This window comes from Primulina eburnea, chromosome 3 (assembly GCF_022965805.1).
Source record: "Primulina eburnea isolate SZY01 chromosome 3, ASM2296580v1, whole genome shotgun sequence".
Lineage (NCBI taxonomy): Eukaryota > Viridiplantae > Streptophyta > Magnoliopsida > Lamiales > Gesneriaceae > Primulina > Primulina eburnea.
The window spans coordinates 3,436,284-3,452,639 of NC_133103.1; the positions used below are offsets into that span (position 1 = coordinate 3,436,284).

Genomic DNA, 16,356 nt, shown 5'->3' on the forward strand with positions numbered 1-16,356 from the left:
ATAATTTTATAAATTAAATCGCGGTGACCAAAATTGGCTCCAAAATTATTAATCTGGAATTTCAATTCAAAATTATAACTAAAAAAGGTATATTAATTAAATTTACCAACCAACCTACTTGTAACTCACTCTTGTTCGTTTTCTCACCTTTTCTTTCTTCTTCACTCTTTATGCGCTCTCAAAATCCACACTCCTTTTGCCTTTTTCTCACATGGCTTCTTGCCAGAACAAATTCTTCTCACCCACACAACTCCGTTGAATAATCTCCATTCACATCCTCCAATGACATTGATTCTCACCCAGGCTCTTCTGGAAGCCGTTTTCTTCTTGCTGCTACTCGGTGGTTGCTGGGTTCGCTCGGAGCCCGCTCAGGACAAGCAAGCACTCCTCGATTTCATCTCGAAAGTCCCGCACGAGAGCCGGGTCCAGTGGAATGAGTCCGATTCGGCTTGTGTTTGGGTGGGCGTCGAGTGCGATGCTACCAATTCATCTGTTTACTATTTGAGATTACCGGGTGTTGGCCTCGTCGGCGAGATTCCGCCGAACACGCTGGGTAGGCTTACGCAGCTCCGAGTGTTGAGTCTACGTTCCAATAGGCTGTCCGGTTCCATTCCGGCGGAATTCTCCCAGCTGAAACTTCTCCGCAGCTTGTACTTGCAGGGGAACCAGCTTTCCGGCGAGTTTCCGACTGAGATTACCGAGTTATCTCGGATGATCCGTCTCGACCTGTCCTCCAACAACTTCAGCGGCCCGATTCCGTTCTCTATTAACAATCTCACTCATTTAACCGGTTTGTTTTTAGGGAACAATTCCTTTAGCGGTAAAATCCCGAGTATAACTCCTCCTGGTCTCGTAGATTTCAATGTGGCTAACAATAATCTCAATGGTTCGATCCCTAGCATACTTGCCAAATTTCCGGCATCCGCATTCGCCGGAAATGTAGATTTGTGCGGCGGCCCATTGCCTCCGTGCAACCCATTTTTCCCTTCGCCGTCCCCCTCCCCTACATTACCTCCAATCCTCACTCCACCCCATAAAAAGCATAAAAAGTTATCGACAGCAGCAATCATTGCCATTTCAGTCGCCGGCGGAGTACTGCTGCTGCTGCTCATACTAGCATTAATATTCCTTCTACTGAGAAAGAAAAGGTCAAGAGAAACAACAAAAACGCCGAAACCTTATGCTGCATCCAGGGCAGCAGGGCCAGTACTCGACATCGGAACTTCGTCATCAAAAGACGACATCACAGGAGGTTCCACAGACGGAGCGGAAAGAAACAAACTCGTATTCTTCAATGGAAATGGATACAGCTTCGATTTGGAGGATTTGTTGAGGGCTTCGGCAGAAGTATTGGGAAAAGGGAGTGTGGGCACTAGCTACAAGGCGGTGCTGGAAGAAGGCACAACTGTGGTGGTGAAGAGGCTGAAAGATGTGGCGGTGGGGAAGAAAGAATTTGAGCAACAAATGCAAATTATTGGGAAATTGCAGCATGAAAATCTGCTGCCACTGAGAGCTTTCTACTACTCCAAGGATGAGAAATTGCTGGTGTGTGATTACATGCCTGCCGGGAGTTTATCTGCTCTTCTTCATGGTACGTCAAATTTGATTCTTCTTCCTCCTCTGTGTTTCTTTTTTCCTGGTAAATCTGATTTGCATTTTGTTTATAACGTTAATTTTCTAAAAATTCACACACTGTTTATAAATTTGCCGTTTTTATTTTTATTTTTTAAAGGGAAAAATATGCAATTCAATGGTCAATTACATACATGTGGAATGAATATTTTCCACTGGTATCTTGCACAATTGTCGGCTTTTTGAAAGAATTGTCTGCCACTCTCCCTGGAAATGCCAATTCTTTCCTTAAAAAAATGCCAATTCTTTTTTTGGGGGGTTCTTCTTCGTTCTTGATTTTTGTTTTGTTTTGTTTTTTCCCCTTAGTCAATTTTCATAAACATTTCTTAAAATATATTTATTTGCCTGCAAAAAAAAATTCATCTTTATAATGAATCATCATGTTGCTGAATTTTAAAGAGTAATTTTAAACAATTTATAAAATTGTTTATGGATTACATTTTCAACTGTATAGCATGTATCAATATTTGAAAGTTTTATTTTTGTGATTGACTAAAATTTTAATTTTTATGATAATTATGAGAAGAAATTTTATTTTATTTTTTTACAGTTTAAGATCTGAAATCATCGATCATGTTGCATAATTTTGATTTAAATCTTGAGGCTTTAATGAGTGTAAATGGAGCGTTTTGTAGTTGCTAAACTCTAAAGATGGGTACTTTGTCCCCTCCTATATTGGGACTTATTTCAGTAGCTAAATTATTTTATTCATTATTGTAAGTGCAACTGATCTAATTTAGTGTAGTAATTATGCGTCTGTTTTCATAATGCATAATGCATGTGATGATTTGACTAATAGAATAGAAAATGTTTGATCAAGAATAAAAGACAGTAAAAGTTAGACTTGTATGGTCAGGTGTACATGTTTAAGGCTCAAGGGACATAATATTTACCCACTGATTAATCTATGGGGAAAACATAAGGGTGGATCCAGCACGATGGCTGGGTGTGCATTTTTAAAGTTAAGGTGTATAGTTAAAAAAGTTTGATTTGTTACATGTAATTTTACATCTAATGATTTTTGGATACCAAGGGTGTGTTTGGTTTAGTGGATTAAATAAGGATAGATTAATAGTCAAATATTTATCGTTAAAATTTTAATATGTTTTAATAATCATTTTGACCCGGTTTAAGATCTAATTTTATTAATCAAATAGTTATCCATAAAATTGGATCTTAAACCGGGTCAAAATGATTATTAAAACAACTTACAATTTTAACGATAAATATTTGACTATTAATCTATCATTATTTAATCCACTCAACCAAACACACCCCAAGAGAATTGTTCCCGATGAGCATAGATAAACTCGTGGATTTGTTAGCGTCCACGGATGAAAATGTAGCCCACCCATAAATCAATCCTCATTCCTTGTTGGGAAATAAAAGTTTTTGGCATAACTTTAAGGATCCATACTATTTTCTTTTGGTTTATTTTTAATATATTTAGTGAAACAAACTTCTTTTAAAGCAAAGTAGATGGAAAAAGTTGCTAATAAATCGGGTAATCATTTTGAGATTAGTCATTGTTCTACCATTCTTGCTTTAATTTAGTGTGGAATAAGTTTCAAATGAATTTCTCAAAGTTCAAGATGTAGTAAAGATGGACGTACTAAAAGAGACTACTTTGTGAAAAGGTTAAAAATTCTAAAATCTCGATTCTTTCTTGTATTATTCACTTATTATGGAATAAAAGTTTCATTGAAGTCCCCAAAGTTCAAGTTGCAGTAAAGCTAACTCTCTCCAATAAAAAAACTTGCCCTTTACTTTTCTTCTTTTTCAATTTAAACAAACCATCAAACAATGATGACTACATACTTTTTCTTGCTTCTTCTTTTTATCTAACTTTGCCCTTTCATAACGTCACACATACTAATGAATGTCATACTTAGCTTACAGAACTTTTCAACATTTGAATGTACATAATTTTTTTGTTCCATCGTATCTTTGAAGAACTCAGACTAATTGCGGCTTAAAGAATGCCTATGTCGAATGTGCAACAGTTTTATTATCTGATAACTAAACTGGCTGACCTGGCATTATAATGAAGGGCTGGGATATGTTGGACTGATGTTACTTTGATATTCATTGTTTCCTGCATGTATTCACATAAGATCTTATGGCTATTGTCCGATACAGGTAGTCGAGGTTCAGGTCGCACCCCACTAGACTGGGACAGCAGAATAAAAATAGCATCAAGTGCTGCCAGAGGACTAGCACACCTTCATGCATTTGGAAACTTACCACATGGAAACATCAAGTCCTCGAATGTCCTTCTCAAACAAGACAATCTTGATGCATGTATATCGGAATACGGGCTTAATCCCCTATTCTCGGGCATGATCCCTCCAAATCATCGCATCATGGGCTACCGCGCTCCTGAGGTGCTTGAAACCAAGAAAGTAACATTCAAGTCTGATGTCTACAGCTTTGGAGTACTCATCTTAGAGCTCTTAACCGGCAAATCGCCTAATCAGCCTTCATTAGGTGATGAAGGAATCGATTTGCCTCGATGGGTCCAAAGTGTCGTACGCGAAGAATGGACAGCAGAAGTTTTTGACGTGGAGTTAATGAGACAGCACAATGTGGAGGAAGAAATGGTACAGCTTCTCCAGATAGGTATGGCCTGTGTAGCAGTGGTGCCAGATCAAAGACCAGCAATGCAAGAAGTCGTCAGAATGATCGGGGAAATTAAAAGGGATGATAATGATGACGCATTACGGCAGTCGTCTGATGATGCCTTACGAGGGGGGTCAGACAGTCAAACGCCTCCAACAGAGCCAAGGTCTTCTTCCCCGGGTGGCACAGCTTAAGTTACAGCTTGACTCACCCGGAAATCAGGTGGCAAATTATTGGTTCATTATAGTGTTTCTATTCATTTGTGATCCTCTTGTTTTATTGTATAATGTGTTTAATTGTTGTTTTTTTATAGAGGTTGGGATTCTGTGGGATTTTCTTGAAGTGATTACAGTGGACTATGTCAGGGATTTAGTTGTTTTGTGTTTGATTCTTTGTGCAGTAAACTTTAAGCCTTGTTATCAGAAGTTGGTGTCGTTTTCTTGCATTTGCTCTAATTGGAGGGTTGATATGTATTTGTCGTTGGTTCGAGTTTTTTTCACACTCAATCTAAAGTTACACAAAATAATATTAAAATATAAATCTTGAATTTGATGTGAAGTAGAGTAACGTGTAATTTTGGTAAATGGTGAATTAAAATGTGAATTAAAGTAATGTTTATTTTCAAAAATAGATAGAATAAAATGTAATTCTTTAATTTGATGATTTAAATGCATTTTTCTTCAAAAAAAAAAATCCAGAAATAAAATTATAGATTTTTTAGCCAAGTTACGCATGATAATTTTTTTAAAGCGTCCAAACAAAATCTCTAGCACTGGTAAACATGTCAAAAAAAATATATTTATATTTACGTTTTCATTAATAGCTTCATATGTAAAAAATTTCCTTTATCTAGACCATATAAAAATAAGAGAGACTCTTTAAATAACTAATTTTGCTGAAGCCATTTTCATATTCCAAATTTGTGCTTTTATGTCATTTCTTTTTTTAGTTGATTCATCATTTTTTTGACGTAGAAAAAATAATTATATATAAAGAATTATATAAAGTATTTTATCTAAATTTATCACTAAAAAAATATGTACACACGCAAACGACCATCATTCTATCTCCACTGGTCTGGCAACGAAAAGAAAGTAATATGCGTGATATAAAATCGAAACAGGAACAAAAATTCTCAACAAAATTCGTGGATCCTAAATTGAATAGGAAACACAGAACAATTTCGCCAAGGCAAAGCAAATAACCAAAAGAAGAAAACCAGTTCAAATCTCTTTCTTTAAAAAAAATTAATGCAAAAGATAAAGCACCGTGAAAAGAGAACAACGATGCAAACACCAGCATCTATGTTAATGTGAAATTCATCTCTACCGACAACTCCAGGGCCGTCTCTTTCGAAGTCGAACACACTCGTCTTTACGTTATCAGCATCCATCGCCTAAGAACTCCTTTGTTCCAACATATATTGAAACAAGAATTGCATAATAGAGCCATGTCGATCAGTACTTTAATCACAACTAAGTCGTTACGCAAACCAAAGATCATACAAAAAGAAATAAACACTAATTTGCAAATAAGGAACCATTAATACTCATGCAATGATAATGGTACTACAGAATCCTAAAAGGTTCAGGCAAATTATCACTTAGGGAAGAGCAACTAAGGAGCACATAATTGAGAAGCTAAGCAAACACTTGCTTGAATTATTTCTGTTGAAGCTGTCTTCAAAAAACTTCATCTTGACTAATACCACGAAATTCGCTTGTTGGCTTCTCCTCCTCCTTGTCAACGTTGTGAAGCAGGTTTACATAGATCAGTTCCACAATCCACATTCAGATCTTGGTTGAGCAGTTGGACCTGGCAACTCAATCAAAGAAGAAAGTATATGTTTCAAGCAACTCCAGTTCAGGTTTCTGATATTCTTATAAGTTTTCAAGCAATCTAAGAAAAGTTCAATATTTCTACAAACTACCTGGAGCTTGCAGACAAGGATTCTTAACTTCGTACTTCCATTAACTGGTGCAATTATTTTTGGGAAATCATAAAATATTCCGTTTGCAGACTAGGATATTCCCTTGGAGGCTAGTAGAATAGTCCTTCTTAAGCGAATAAAATACTCCGCTTGTAGCGTTTAGAGTCTATATTTTTTAGTTGGTTAATTATTGATAATATTGGCTTTTGAATGTAAAATTCAAAGAGTGGTTCTCATGTGATACCGTCTCCTAATTTGTGAGACGGATCAACCCTACCCATATTTACAATAAAAAGTAATACTCTTAGCATAAAAAATAATATTTTTTCATGGATGGCCCAAATAAGAGATCCATCTCACAAAAACAACCCGTAAAACCGTCTCACACACATTTTTGTCAAATTTAAAATTTCAAATATTTTTGGGTTGACATTGAATTTAGTACATTCCAACGGGGCAGTCAGCTTGTTCACATGAACAAAGTCAACGTTCAAAACGGGACAAAAGTGGAAAGAGCACAACACTTTCTATTAACATATATTTTTATCAAACTTATTATTGTTTATTATGTTTTTTTATTTAAAAATAATGGTATTTATGGGAAACGAGTATTTAAAAAAAAAAACTGAGACAATTTAATAGACTAAAATAGTTAATATTCATATCTCGACTTTAATAATAATAATAATAATAATAATAATAATAATAATAATAATAATAATAATAGCTTCTACATATTTATCATTTAGTTATCCGCCAGAATTCTTTACAAATACAAAAAACTTAGCTAAAATGATTGAAACTCTGCGGAAAGTTGCAGTATTTAGTTTCTAAAGACGACAAAACTTTTGAAATTTGACAAAAAAAAATCTATTAATTTTGTTTGTTTTAGGTTTTGATCCACAAAGTTTCCAAAATCTGATTTTGATAAGTTAACGTTGGCACTGAAGAATGTTGGTATGACACGAAAAAATTCTGAATTGTTCAAAAAATGTTGCCGTGTATCACAATTGTTGACTTTTCTATTGTCACATTAACGTACCCAAAAAAAAGGAAATTTAAACACTGTCTACCAAAATCAAAATTTAAAATTTAGAATAGCAAAACTTAAATTTAGGGGAAAAAATCATTTTCCCATTTGTCAGTAATCCACGAATTCTTCTCATAGACATTATAATCCTCTTAATATCTGTCTTTTATTATAAATTTAAATAAAAAATTTGCGTGAGGCGGTCTCATTGGTCGTATTTTGTGAGACAAATCTTTTTTTTGAGTCATCCATTGAAAAAATTATTATTTTTTATGCTAAGAGTATTACTTTTTATCGTGAATATCGGTAGGGTTGACCCATCTCACAGATAAAGACTCGTGAGACCGTCTCACAAGAGACCTACTCTAAATTTAAAGTGTGATAAGACTCAAAGACAAATAATCGAGGGCAGGAAAAATAAGTCATGTTATTGGTAATCAATTTTTATCAAAATATATACCACCGTCCGGGTCCCAACTATAAGGCTATATCTATTTTTTTTTATCCATCTCAAATATGTGATTCATTTTTATATTTAGTATTATCTTTTTTATTTTTTAATCAATATATCATCACCACAAAATTCATTGTAAAGTTTATTTTTCGAATAACTTGATGAGGAGAATAATATCTAGATAATAAGAGTGAATTTAATTTCACCGTAAAATTTACTTTTCAATAACTTGAGGAAGAGAATATTATATAATTAAAAATATATATAGTTTAAAATATATATAGTTTTTGAATGAGTCTCATATAAGATCGTCTCACGAATTTTAATCTGTAAGACGATTCAATCCTAAAGTAGTTCATCTGAATACCCGTGGTTAGTCAAAGAAGCAACGTTAATAGTGATCTGAGGACATACTAGTCTGAATCTTCATGAAAATTTCTTACCTTTCTCTTATTCAAAAGTCAACCACCGTTAACATGAATCGGCGTGGGCAAGATGAAAATCTTGCAACATAACAGCGTCAATGGAGGACAGAAAAGCACACCTGATCGCCATTTTCATTATCGTACTACTCATCGTTCTCACCATAGTCGCTCGTGTTTCCCTAAAACAATCTCGCACCTTCTTCCTCATATGCGGAGCAGATACTGCCGCCATTTTCGCAGTCCTCGCAGTCATTTTCATCCGCCTCCGCTACACCAGCCGCAGAAAACAGCTGGAAAAGTTACACGATTCTGAGGGGCGCGAGCTTCGGATCGAATACAGTTTCCTACGGAAGGTGGCCGGGGTTCCCACGAAGTTCCGCTACCGAGAACTTGAGGAAGCGACGGATGGGTTCCGGTCTCTAGTAGGCCGTGGGGGATCCGCTTCTGTGTTCAAAGGGATACTCAGCGACGGAACTGCGGTGGCGGTGAAACGGATCGACGGAGAGGACGGCGGCGGTGAGAAGGCTTTCAAATCTGAAGTAGCGGCGATTGCTAGTATTCAACACGTGAACCTGGTGAGGCTGTTGGGTTACTGCATTGCTTCGACAGGGCCGCGGTTTATTGTCTACGAGTTTGTTATGAATGGGTCGTTGGATAATTGGATATTTCCGAAGATGGGTAGCACAGGGCGGAGGAGCGGTTGTTTGCCGTGGAACTTGAGGTGCAGAGTTGCTCTTGATGTGGCCAAAGCGCTGTCTTATTTGCACCATGACTGCAGGCAAGTTTTGATATTACCCGCCCTTCCATATATGCTCAAGAATTTTATTTATAAATAATTCATCTTTACGAAAAACTTCCCAAGCCTGGTATAGAGATCGATCATACAGTTTTTGTATGTAAGTTCAAAATTGTACATCGAGCTTTTTAAGTGTTAGATTTCTTGGAAAAAATTAATTGTCTTGCAACAGAAGAAACAAATTGTATAAAATTGAATACTGATCAAATTATTGTATTTTTAGCAAGATTTGGATCTTGAAAAAAAAATATTTTTTGTCGAACTCGATTTTTTTGGAGCTTATTAAAGCAAAATTTGAGGAATAATGCGGAAGGGCACAAAATGTTTGTAAAGCTGCCATGTTCATTGGCACCGGACATTTATATGCCAAGTATTTTTCTCAGTCATATATGGTGAAATGTCGATCTCTGAATCATCACTTGTACTAAAACTAAAATACGATACATTTATATGATCTAATCGTATTGAGATATCGGTAGAATTAATACCATTGTAGCGCAGTATTGGCACCCTTTGGCTTGGCTCACAACGAACTTTCCACCTTAATAATGGCATGGCTTTCTCTGATTGCAGATCGTGTATATTGCACCTTGATGTAAAACCAGAAAACATACTAATAGACGAGAACTTCAGAGCACTAGTTGCAGATTTCGGGATCTCAAAGCTCAAAGGCAAAGAAGAAAGTAGGATTGTAACGAGACTCCAAGGAACCAAAGGTTACTTGGCCCCCGAATGGCTCTTAGAAAACGGGGTAACGGAGAAGTGCGATGTCTACAGCTACGGGATGGTACTTTTAGAAATCATAGGTGGGCGGAGAAACATCATTTCGCTCGGACAAGCCAATGGTGACTCGTCCAGAAAGAAGTTCCAATACTTCCCCAAGATCGTGGCTGGGAAATTGAGAGAAGAGAAACTTTTGGAGATTGTCGATGAAAGGCTGATTGAAGATGGAGGGATAAAGAGAGGTGAGTTGAAAAAAATGGTTTGTGTAGCTTTGTGGTGTATACAAGACCAGGCAAAGCTTCGGCCGAGCATGGCTACGGTCGTCGAAATGCTTGAAGGATATGTGAATGTCGAAGATCCCCCCGAAACTAAAATGTTTCTTGCTGACCTTTTGTCCACTGATGACGATTACAGAACACAAACCGATTTTCAAGTGCATAGATTTGCTCAAAATCATGGTGAAACTTGTAATACTTTTGCTCACTCGTTCGCCTTTTCCACGTTTTCAGCTAGATAGGGGAAGATTTACCTCAAACACGTGAGATTTCTGACTCAGCTTCAAATGTTTGTTCGCTTGTTTCCCCATGATTCTCACGTATAACTGAACTCATCAAAAGGGAAGACTTCACACATTTTACTTGTACATTTTGGATTGGTTAGAAGTTACTCTTTTTTTGTAATCAAACATATTTGGCTAATGCGATTTTTCACCACTCTTAATAGCGATTCTAGAAGAGTACAATTGGCATTAAGATACTCCCACGGCATCTATAGAAAAGATCATTCATATATTCTTCTATGAGTTACATAAGTTAACGTTTAGTGCACTACGCATGTGCAGAATATTTGAAAAAATAATATAGCAAAAAAATGTCTATGGATGCAATAGCTCATTTTAAAAGTTTTGATGAAAGCAGGTCTTCTGTTATATTTGGGTGCATAAACATTGGAGTCCCCGTGCATTCTAATAAAAATCACATGGCAAATTTTCATTTACATGCAGAAAATGATACAAAATGTCACATACAGCATACGAATCATGCAGAAAATGATACAAAATCAACAACAAAAACTTCAAGTTATCGCCCCAAAAAAGGGTCCGACTCGGTTAAATAGGTGAGTGTTTAATTAGTGATCAAGACTTTGATATTCTCAACCAACACCTTCTCTGACGATTTTGTTGCACAAGACTTATCCAATTTATTTCTATCACACCCTCACAAGTAGTGCACTGAGTTACTCAAAAACATGTATTGTTCAGGTTAGGATTAAAAAATATTTAAAAATAAAGAATTTTTTTAAGAATGAAAAAAAATACACAGCATATTTTGAATTGATCCCTGCAATCCCCATATGTGTAGGATGGAATGAACCGGCTTCTCCATGATTTACTTGATTAACGTAATTTATAAATTATTGCGTTAGTTCGAAAGTTTACCCGGTACGCACCCAAGATCAATGACTGCAGGTTCCTATGTCGTAAAATTAAAAATAAAAATAAAAATTCATGTTCTGAGGCCAAACATTCTACGACACCTGTGTCCTCCATGATAATGACCAAATAGTACAGCATGCTACACCATACAAAATTTTCACCATTTGAAAAAAAATGGAGAGTGCTAATACAAGAATATAAAACTAAACTCTCTTTTAGAAAACTAATAGCATATCACAGCAAACATGGCAGTAAACTCACAAGAGTTGCCTCAGGTGAAATGATCGCAATACATAAAATCGGATGTTGTATCTATAAAAATGTGGAGAACAGAACTCATTCAATGAAAATTTTGTTTTTCACAGGTGGAAGCAATTTGCCCGACTGTTTCATCTCATATGACAGGTCAATTTCCATCAATCGATGGTTCTCTTTGGATCGATACATTGAAAACTGAACTACCAAATCATCCCCTTGTTGAACACGTGGAGGAGGATGCAGAGGGAACACCTAAAGAAATGCAAAAAGTGACTGAAGAATGCTTCAAGAAATGGACAGAAGAGTAAGATGAGTGAGAGGGGTAAAAAGGAAACATTCTGCTGAGACTTCTCTGAATCAACGACTAGAACACGGTACAAAACTTTCTAGCATTTCTTCGTGGCTCTTCAAATTTCTCAAACGAAGCAATCAACTTAAACAGCAACTTAATTTGCTATCGCTCATGAAAAATATTAGGCGAGACAATGGAAACAAATTTGAAGTGCACCAATGCAACATGGTATATCAGTGATTAAGCAACTCCTTTTTAAATCAAAATCAAAACAAAGTAAAAGCATCAGTTACAGATGCGTAGACAGCCTCAACAGCTTGGCCTTGGAAGAAGCCCAGCTTTTTGGTATTTCACACACAATTAACCGTCATAAGTTTGTTGACCCTCTTTTGGTTCAAGAATTAAAAGAACGAGAATCCGTTTAAAGAAAATCGAACCCCGTACTCGCCTATAAGCCTATAACCCAACTCTCTATTAATATGCTTAAGCTTGTCCTCTTATTGACAACAGAATTTCTCGTTTGCATAAAGGAAAAAATAAGCATGGATGCTACCAACCTGCTGGCCCCAATGTGTATCAAAATCTTCATTTGGGGCAGTGGTCAACTCAATTTCCTGTTGAGCTGGATTTGTATTGCTACCCTAAATCGATCATTAAAGTTAAGAAAGCAATATTTAAGAGATATTCTGAATGTTTAACATCAGAAATGCAAAAACTCACCCGGAAATGGACATCAAACCATCCAGCAAAACCACATAATCTTGAATTTTCTGCTGTGATGGATGACGAAAAGCTTGCACGAACAGCACATATATCATTTACAGTGGCTTTCAAGCAATCGATCTCCTTAATAACCACAGTTGTTCCGATAATTTGATTTGGATGAAGATTTTTCCAAGTCGATGTCTACAGAAGCATGAATGTTTGTTTAGACGGAGGAACAGACCTTTGACACGGTGATAATCACTAAAACCACAAAAAAAGTCAGAAAAAGGACAAAATTATAATAGCGCACACAAAAAAAATTGAATCCCTACCAACAGGAAACATTAGATCTCCAGATTTCTCCCCCACTCCCCCTCTCTCCCAACAACACTTTTCTAGATCTTACAAGTGGCAAGAACAAATGTGGTAAAGAGAAGAACAGGCTATGTTTATAAAGACTAGTTGCCCCAACCTCCAAATAGTATTTCCTTTGTTCTTCAGTAAATGGCTTTGTCAACACACCCATATCCACGCCGTAGTAACTTTTAGTCTCATTAACAAAGCAATGCCAATCATCCATGGTTTCTTCATAATCTTTCATTTTCTGATCTACTAAACCAGACCTGATAGGTGCCATCCACATTCGAGCATGACTTGGATACCTGCAAAACAGAAGTGTGATAAGTCATCTATTAACAAACAACATATCACACATCGTTGGTATTGCACCGTGAAACAAAAAATGTCACTGAGTTTTAAGGGCAAATTTATCATTAATTCCTACTTATATTATAATCTTGCTACCTTATATTTTTCAGTATTCAAAATGATATCTTTTTGTGGATAGGATAACTAAAAAAGGTATGAAAAAATTGTCATTCGATCGATCACAGGTCACATGCACAAGGAGACAAAGTATGGACAACATCTACATTCAAGAATTAGAGTTTACTGAAAATTTAAACAATCCAAGAAAGAAAAAATTATACTCTCGGAAAGAATTAAATGAAAATATAGAACTGATAAAAACCTCATCAACTATGAGACAAGCAGCTCTATAATTCATGGTCCAATCCAAGGGTGTGAAAGGAAAATAGATTAGACCATTCAGGTCTTCAAAGAGCGATCCAACAATACAGTGCTTTGTAATTTGAAGATTTTATGCAATAACTCAGTTGAGCTTTCAAAAGTCTCATTTCCATTCAAGCCAGTCAGTCTTATTTGTGTTGATGTACAAAAGAGATTTAATTCACTGAGGCTGTCACTCAATAACATTATGTTTTCTTGTCCGAACAAACTGCAAGCACTCAATTTCATCCGTGAAAGAAACAACGTGAATAGAAGCATTAATTTCAATGTAACAGATCACAATAGAGTTTTCCTAAATATACTATGTCAATTTCATCTTGTTCATCAAGACAGCAAGTGATGCAGTCGACATTCTTTCCCTTGGTCATGCCTAAGGAAATTTGACACACAAGCCTGCCCTATTCGGCAACAAATGAGAAAAGAAAAATACAAATGCATTGATGGCCAGCAAGCCAACATAGCAAGCTTTTTAAATTTAAAAGACCTTCGATACAATATAATGTCTCTATATCTCACCAACGTTGTTAGATTGACTAAAGAATGAATCATTGTACCAACCTCACTCTTCTTCGGCATATAGAACAGGGCCCTAAATCTCCCTCAGGCTGCAGATTTTTATTTTCTAAGCTAAGAGAAAGCCCAGGAGCAGTAATGCGGGTTGGTAGCAAGAGAACAAGATCGTAAAAATGGAAGAAAAGATGTTTGAAAGCTTTATATGAAGAAGTAGCAGTGGGAGTGAAAGATGTCGAAATATTTCTGTCGTGGTAGCCCCATCACAATCGTCCTTACTCTTGTAAGCTATTGAGTATTGAACATGTTAGGAAATTATGTAAAGAAGGACCCAATGTTAAGTTTGTAGATTCTAGATGGCCCAAACGAGATGGTCACGTGGGGGAGGGGGAAGGGAATTAAAAGAGAAAGAGGACTAGGGAGTTAAATATTCAGAAATCATTTTGAGTCTTGTACTAGCTTGTGCTAGGGGTCCTCTACAGAGATATTCTCTAGGGAAAGTTAATTTAACACTTCATATTTCATTGGTCATTCCATCTTTGATTTCCTTATCTCATCTATCTTGTTATCCTATATTTCAATCTGTAATTCCAATTTATAGAATCAGTAAATAGATCTCACTTATTTATTACTACTTTCTTTTATTAAAATTTCTTTTCTTTGAATATATCTATTTATCCACCATTGTTTTTCTCCCATTTTCGCACTCAACATGTTCCATGCCATTTAACTGTACTTCACTCACTTCAAAATTTAGTTTGGTCCAAATGTTTTCTCCATCTGCTTTCAACTTGTCAAAATCACCAACTCCTACAATTTCTCACAAAAAAACAACTGGCAGTAATCCTTTCACATAAGCCTCTACAGAACACATTCTTTAGACCAGGCATTGTTTGAGAGTAAAACTAATCAGTGGTTACATTTTAATGCTACTACATCCAGATTTTACTTTAAATAAGTATGACACAACAACACCGGGCATGCACTCTACTTGAGATATAATCCCAAAAGTCTGCTAAAATGTTGCTGAAACTTTATTTTGAGAAGAAAATGTATGGAATGCAAAGAAATATTCTGAAGGTTATGATTATCTGGTGTCATTCCAAGGCTTTCGTGAGAACAAACACATTTATCTATTGCATAGAAGATACAAAATTCAAGGCTACTGTTAAAGGTCATAAAATATAAAACAAACTATAAAGATAGAAACCTGAATGCCGAAAGGTAGAGTAGAAATGAAAATGTAAATTAGCAAAAGTACTCACATGACTCCATTTGTCTTAAGCCAGCGATCCCGAGCGCAAATTACAGAGTCAAACATTGATTCCCTCAGAAGGAAGTATCCCATCCATTCTGAAATAATAACATCAACTGACCAAAGGCAAATGTCAGGTGCAATGTAAAAATATCAAAAAGCTGAGAGAAAGGGATCCATATACTGGAACAAAACAAAATGGAAACCAAAAAACCGACGACGACAGGATGCAAGACCAAACCTTTTTCTGGAAGATTCACATCTTCAATTGATCCCTCAATCACTTCAACAACATTGTGAAGATTGTTTGCTTCAACAAGTTTACGTGCATGTTCTGCCATCTTGGTGGCTTCCACAGCGTAAACTTTCTTTGCCCCCGCCTGCGCAGACCATATAGCTAGAATACCGCTCCCCGCTCCAACATCTAGAACGGTCTAGGACATGTTCAAACCAACTCTATCAAACGTAAGAGGGAAAATAACAGCTCGCTCCAAATTCTTCAAACGTTTCTGTTTCCCCATTCAAATTTTTTGGCGTGTATTTCTAGCATGCGAGACGCATAATAGCAAACCTATTTTCTCTCTCTAAGTCTATAACATAGTTATACCGAGAAAGTATGGAAAAAGATAACATGAACAGGAAAGGAACACATGAATGATCCGGCATGAGATTTGGAAAAAACATAGAACAATCAACAAAGCAAAATTAAGCCGCAACATCCTCATATCCAAAACACATCTCCATATAAAAATAAAAACCATACCAATAAACAGCAGCAACTCAAATACATCCTCAAATTAGCGAATCAACATTTATCGTTTATAACCAAAAACAAAATCTATGAAATCTACCTTCTCAAAGAAATGGTGCTTGTTTTGAAAGACGGCGTTGAAGTAAGCATCCATACGAACTCGATCACAGAGCATCTCCTTCTGGTGGTAGAGAAAGCCGTAGGTGCAAAAGTAGTTTGCGAAATCAACCCCCTTGTCTACGACGGCGGTTCTGCTAGTGCTACCCATCGCTCCGCCCCACTCGCCTTTCAAGCAAAGGCACTTTCTGCAGAGAAGTTGGTATGCTAGGGCAAAGGAAAGCACTGACGAGTGAGTATTTATACCTCAAGTTTAGATTTTTGTATCCAACTGTGAAAATAATGTAATTCGGGTCGTACGAAGTCATTAATTATTATAAACTCACTTGAAATCA

At 36.3% G+C, this 16,356-nt stretch overlaps 3 protein-coding genes across 5 annotated transcripts; 2 read left to right on the forward strand and 1 right to left on the reverse strand.

The window, feature by feature from the left end:
* Positions 1–110: 110 nt before the first annotated feature.
* On the forward strand, positions 111–4,696 carry LOC140825410 (probable inactive receptor kinase At2g26730). 2 transcript variants are annotated; one of them, XM_073187169.1, is made up of 2 exons: positions 111–1,595; positions 3,776–4,696. In XM_073187169.1, the coding sequence occupies exons 1-2, from the start codon at positions 283–285 to the stop codon at positions 4,443–4,445; spliced, it is 1,983 nt and encodes a 660-aa protein (XP_073043270.1). In that variant the 5' UTR covers positions 111–282; the 3' UTR covers positions 4,446–4,696. The 2 variants fall into 2 exon arrangements, with proteins under 2 accessions (XP_073043270.1, XP_073043269.1); XM_073187168.1 differs by having other exon boundaries at positions 113–1,591; positions 3,772–4,696.
* Positions 4,697–8,043: 3,347 nt separating this feature from the next.
* Positions 8,044–10,310, forward strand: LOC140828018 (probable receptor-like protein kinase At5g20050). The gene is made up of 2 exons (XM_073190986.1): positions 8,044–8,868; positions 9,460–10,310. The coding sequence occupies exons 1-2, from the start codon at positions 8,189–8,191 to the stop codon at positions 10,124–10,126; spliced, it is 1,347 nt and encodes a 448-aa protein (XP_073047087.1). The 5' UTR covers positions 8,044–8,188; the 3' UTR covers positions 10,127–10,310.
* A 754-nt stretch (positions 10,311–11,064) lies between these two features.
* On the reverse strand, positions 11,065–16,253 carry LOC140825412 (protein arginine N-methyltransferase PRMT10-like). Of its 2 annotated transcripts, none has more exons than XM_073187170.1 (7): positions 16,005–16,253; positions 15,395–15,587; positions 15,164–15,269; positions 12,772–12,961; positions 12,315–12,500; positions 12,152–12,235; positions 11,065–11,554 (listed from the first exon to the last, which is right to left on the reverse strand). In XM_073187170.1, the coding sequence occupies exons 1-7, from the start codon at positions 16,170–16,172 to the stop codon at positions 11,381–11,383; spliced, it is 1,101 nt and encodes a 366-aa protein (XP_073043271.1). In that variant the 5' UTR covers positions 16,173–16,253; the 3' UTR covers positions 11,065–11,380. The 2 variants fall into 2 exon arrangements, with proteins under 2 accessions (XP_073043271.1, XP_073043272.1); XM_073187171.1 differs by having other exon boundaries at positions 15,395–15,577; positions 16,005–16,144.
* Between the last annotated feature and the right edge of the window lie 103 nt (positions 16,254–16,356).